This window comes from Gekko japonicus, unplaced genomic scaffold (assembly GCF_001447785.1).
Source record: "Gekko japonicus isolate JY-2015 unplaced genomic scaffold, Gekko_japonicus_V1.1 scaffold3549, whole genome shotgun sequence".
Lineage (NCBI taxonomy): Eukaryota > Metazoa > Chordata > Lepidosauria > Squamata > Gekkonidae > Gekko > Gekko japonicus.
In genome coordinates, this window is record NW_015159815.1 from 69,260 (window position 1) to 74,854 (window position 5,595).

General features: G+C 51.1%; 1 protein-coding gene across 1 annotated transcript in view; it reads left to right on the plus strand.

Moving 5' to 3' along the window:
• UNC13A (unc-13 homolog A (C. elegans)) overlaps positions 1–5,595 on the plus strand; it is a gene marked incomplete at both ends in the record, with an annotated part of 142,203 nt that overhangs the window by 67,895 nt on the left and 68,713 nt on the right. The window contains 2 exons of the mRNA XM_015407752.1: positions 1,319–1,546; positions 4,060–4,201. Of these exons, the coding sequence (XP_015263238.1) occupies positions 1,319–1,546; positions 4,060–4,201 (370 nt within the window). The remainder of the gene's footprint in view (positions 1–1,318; positions 1,547–4,059; positions 4,202–5,595) is intronic.

Genomic DNA, 5,595 nt, shown 5'->3' on the forward strand with positions numbered 1-5,595 from the left:
TAAGGTCGGCACTGGTTACTATTTGGATGGGAGACCACCAAGGACATCCAGGGTTGCTACACAGAGGCAGGCAAGGGCCAGCTACCATAATTCAGCACTTTCCCCCATTACAAAATAGCTGTTTATCAATCACATTCCTCCCTTTCTCCTAGTGGCTGAGGCTAGCATACACAGTTCTTCTCCCCCCTCCATTTTATCCCCACAGCAATCCAAGGTCTCCTAGCGAGCTTCATGGCTGAAAGTGGATGAACAGTTAAGAACATAAGAACATAAGAGACGCCAATGTTGGATCAGGCCAAAGGCCCATCCAGTCCAACACTCTGTATCACACAGTGGCCAGAAATACCAGGTGCCATCAGGAGGTCCACCAGTGGGGCCAGGACATTAGAAGCCCTCCCACTGTTGACACCCCCCCCAAGCACCAAGAAGACAGAGCATCACTTGCCCCAGAGTCCCTATCTATACCTTGTGGCTAATAGCCACTGATGGACCTCTGCTCCATATCTATATATCTAATAGCGAAAGGCGCCCCCTGCATGCGGATACCTAAATCCGCGCATCGGAGGCACCTGGAGGGGAGGAAGATTTTTGTGCACACTTGGGGCAGTCCCCAGGTGTGCACAAAAATCTAAAAACACGGAAAAAATACTGGGGGATACTTAAATCCCCCCAAAAGTGACAGAGCGTCCCCTGCACATGTGCAGGGAACACTCTGCGAACTCCCTCACCGCCGCCGCTGCTTCGAAGCCGGGGGGTAGCAGCAGCGAGGCGGCGGGGGGAAGGGAAGGGGGAGATCGAGCGGGGGTGGTGGTAGGGGGTGGAGGAGACAGGGAAGGAACCGGCGGGATGGGGGATAACTTACCTCCTCCTGCTGTTTCCTCCTCTGCCTCATGTGTGGAGGTCCCTCCCCCCACGAGTATCGCGGGTCCGCCCCTTGTGCTTATCTAATTCCCTTTTGAAGCCGTCCATGCTTGTAGCCATCTATGCGGAGAAGTTATTGCCAGAAAAAAAGATTCCCTCAATGCCCTCAATGTTTGGACAAACACCCCCATGATTTTGGCAATTACAGATCTCTTACTCTCTATAAACGGCTCCTGCACGGTTGTCCAGACCGGCGGCTAGAGTGTTCCAGTGTCCAGTGGCCTCATCCATCCCACTCCCGACACCAGACAGCCTTGCTCGGGTCTTGCATACTGAAGGCTATGGCTTCCCTCACTGAGTCAATCCGTCTCACGTTGGGTCTCCTTCTCGTTAAAGTTACCGTTTTAGTTTTCAGGCAACCATTTTAGAGCCCGATGCCTTCCCTTTGCACGTTTAGGAGCGGCAGAGAAAAGTTCTAAGCACGGAGCCGAGGACCGGACGCAGAACATCATCATGGTGCTGAAAGATCGCATGAAGATCCGGGAGCGCAATAAACCGGAGATCTTTGAGCTGATCCAGGAGATCTTTGCAGTCTCCAAGGCCATTCACACTCAGCAGATGAAGGCCGTCAAGCAGAGCGTGTTGGACGGCACCTCCAAGTGGTCGGCCAAGATCAGCATCACAGGTACTGGTTTCTGATCGACCTCTGTAAGGCTGCCCTGATATTTCTTCTGAGGCGTTCTCATACAGAACATCCCTTGATTTGGGGAAGAAAAAAGATGGTATTCCTTCTCTTTTCCTCCTGCCTTTTCTCACTTATTTATGTATTTATTGGCGTTATTTATTGTCTGCCTTTCTTACTTGGGGTCAAGGCGGATTACACAGAGTGAGTCAATGCAATTGGTAAGATGGGATGTTCAGTGAACAATGCAAGAGGTAATAGGGTTGTAGATAGGGTTGCCAGACCCCACCGGTGGAGGCGGGGGTCCCCTGCTGCCAGGCCCCACCTCCCCACCACTGATCAGCTGTCTGTCAGGGGGGAAATTACTCCAAAAAAGGGGGAAATCCATCCAATGTGCAGCAACGTGCTTACGTCACTGCCCATGTGACCCGGAAGTGATGCCATCACATCTGGGACATTGGGGCGACGCTCTGGTATTTGGGCAAAAACTCTATGGTAGAAGACAATTTACCATAGAGTTTTTGCCCAAAATCTAGAGCGTCGCCCTTATGTCCCTGACGTGATGACATCACTTCCAGGTCACGTAGGCAGCGACATAGGAACATGATCACTGTATGTTGGATGAGCCTCCCTGCTGCTCCCGGTAAGTCCCCCCTCCCCCCAGGAGAGACCTGGCAACCCTAGTTGTAAAACCAACCAGAAGCCTAAAAACAGAACTGAAGCAGAACATGAGCATTAAGATGTCGCACTGAAGGATGCAAAAATTGCACGGTAGGTTCCTTCTTTCAGCATGCTCTGCTTAAGGAGGCAGTGGTGCGCCCTCTCCTGAAAAAGCCATCTCTCGATCCGGCCACATTGGCCAACTACCGGCCGGTTTCCAACTTGCCCGACCTGGGCACGACAATAGAGAGGGCAGCGGGCTTTCTTGGTGGCAGCTCCACTCTGGTGGAATGAGGTCCCTGACGAGATCAGGGCCCCGCCGGACCTGTTGAAGTTCCGCAGGGCCTGTAAAACGGAGCTCTTCCGCCAGTCCTTTGGAGCCGCCACCACTACCGACATCTGACAGCCTATGACGAGAGAGCCTTGCTCCCCTAGATCCTCCAATTACTGCCCGAACTGATCGCCCAGGATAGCCGAAGAAGACCCAAGAACTGACTGTACGATGAGGAAGCTAAGCACTAGCACTTTATTATATTATTATATTTATATATTATATTTATGGTTGTTTTTATGTAAGCCGCCCTGAGTCGGCCTCGGCCAGGTAAAAGGTAAAGGTAAAGGTTCCCTTGCTCGAAAGCCAGTCGAATCCAACTCTAGGGTTGCGGTGCTCATCTCCGTTTCAAAGCCGAAGAGCCAGCGCTCTTCGAAGACGTTTCCGTGGTCATGTGGCCGGCATGACTAAACACCGAGGCACACGGAACGCTGTTCCCTTCCCACCAAAGTGGTACCTATTTATCTACTTGCAATTTCTTGCTTTCGAACTGCTAGGTTGGCAGGAGCTGGAACTAGAGACGGGAGCTCACTCCGTCATGTGGCACACTCGGGTCTCGAACTGCTGAACTACCGACCTTCCACAGCCTGCAGTTCAGCGTCTTAACCACGCGAATGTGCAAGGGACGGGAAAGAATGTCTAACGAGTGAGACTGTCAGGACACAGCCTTGGGCCTTCTCGACGTTCGGTGCAGTGGCTAGGGGCACGGACTCTGATCTGGGAGAAACGGGTTTGATCCCCCACTCCTCCACTTGCAGCTGCTGGTGCGACCTTGGGTCAGCCACAAGTTCTCTCAGAGCTCTTCCCTCAAGGGCAGTCCTCAAAAGAGCTCTCTGGGACCCACCTGCCTCAGGGTGTCTGTGGTGGGGAGGGGCAGGGAGAGGAGTTTGTAAGCCGCTCTGAGACACCTTCGGGGAGTGAAGGGCGGGGAATAAATCCAATCTCCTCTTTTACCTCACAAGGTGGGAGGGGAAGGGAAAGGAGTTTGTAAGCCGCTCTTGAGACTCCTTCGAGTAGTGAACGGTGGGGTATAAATCCAATCTCCTCTTCTTTTATCTCACAGGGTGTCTGTTGTGGGGAGGGGAAGGGAAAGGAGTTTGTAAGCTGCTCTGAGACTCCCTCAGGTAGTGAAGGGCGGGGTATAAACCCAATCTCTTCTTCTTCTTGTTTTACCTCACAGGATGTCTGTTGTGGGGAGGGGAAGGGAAAGGAGTTTGTGAGCCGCTCTGAGACTCCTTCGGGTAGTGAAGGGCGGGGTATAAACCCAATCTCTTCTTCTTCTTCTTTTACCTCACAGGGTGCCTGTTGTGGGGAGGGGAAGGGAAAGGAGTTTGTAAGCCGCTCTGAGACTCCAAGTGAAGGGCGGGGTATAAATCCAATCTCTTCTTCTTCTTCTTAGTACAGTGCGGCTCTATTCCTTACGTAGAAAAGCCCTCTTGAATCATTTAGTTTTGCGTAGTTTGCGGAAAGCCAGGAGAGTCGGAACCTTCCCAACCATTCCCGTACCTGTGTGTTTCTCCTACAGTTGTTTGTGCGCAAGGCCTGCAGGCGAAGGACAAGACCGGCTCCAGCGATCCGTACGTCACTGTCCAGGTTGGGAAGACCAAAAAGAGGACGAAGACCATCTACGGCAACTTGAACCCGGTCTGGGAGGAGAACTTCCATTTGTAAGTGACCACCCCATCTCTAACATTCCTCGGGGGGGGGGTGCCATCTCTTAGTGGACCAACCCCGATCACCGAAGTGTGGGGCATTGGTTCAGACCGATGCACTGTTGTTGTGATCTAGGTGGAAATGAGGCTTGGCATTGAGGAGCCAGGGAAATAAGGATGTGGCCAAATTGTGCAAGCTTGCTGGTTCCGTTTGAATATTCCTCCTTTTGAATTTATTTCTCAGTTGTGAGAAATGAACATCAAACAACCCTGCTGGGTCTGGACAATGGCACATGTAGTCCAGCATCCTATTACACACAGTGGTCAAACAGATGCCTCCAGAAGGCCTACAAGGAGGAACACAGAGACCAAAACCCACTTCTAGTTATATCAACTAGATGGATCTTTGGTTTCACATTTCACATCGTTTGATGTAGTGGTTAGGAGTGCAGCTGCTGGTGTGACCTTTGGTCAGTTACAAGTTCTTTCAGAGCTGTTCTCTCAAGAGCAGTTCTCAAAAGAGCTCTCCTACCTCACAGGGTGTCTGTGGACAGCTCCAAGAGTGAACTAGATAAACATATGGAGCAGAGGTCCATCAGTCGCTATTAGCCACAAGATATAGACAGGAACTCTCAGTCTGGGGCAAGTGATCCTCTGTATTCTTGGTGTTTGGGTGGGGACAACAGTGGGAGGGCTTCTAGTGTCCTGGCCCCACTGCTGGACCTCCTGATGGCACCTGGTATTTTTGGCCACTGTGTGACACAGAGTGTTGGACTGGATGGGCCATTGGCCTGATCCAACATTGGCTTCTCTTATGTTCTTATGTTCTTACGTGAGGAGGAAAGGGAAAGGAGATTGTAAACCAGTAGTGAAGGCAAGGTATAAATCCAGTCTTTTCCTCCTCCTCCTCCTCTTCCTCCTCCTCCTTCTTTAGAGAAGAAGAAGAGAAGAGATTGGATTTATATCCCACCCTTCACTACCCAAAGGAGTCTCAGAGCAGCTTACAAACTCAGAGCGGCTTACAAACTCAGAGCGGCTTACAAAAAGAGCAGTTTCTGTCAAGAGCTGAGAGAGCTCTTGACAGAAACTGCTCTTTTTCAAGAACAGCCCTTATCAGAACTATGGCTTGCCCATGGTCATCCAGCAGGTGCAAGTGGAGGAGTGGGGAATCAAACCCGGTTCTCCCAGATTAGAGTCCGGGCACTTAACCACTATACCGAACTGGCTCTCTCAAGTGGGACTCTTCTTATGTTTATTGAGCAGGTCTTGTTCCTGAAACCAATCCTTAAAAAAAAAATTTTTTTGCATGTTTCCTCCCATCAGTGAATGCCATAACTCTTCCGACCGAATCAAAGTCCGTGTCTGGGACGAAGATGATGACATCAAGTCCAGGGTGAAGCAGCGCTTCA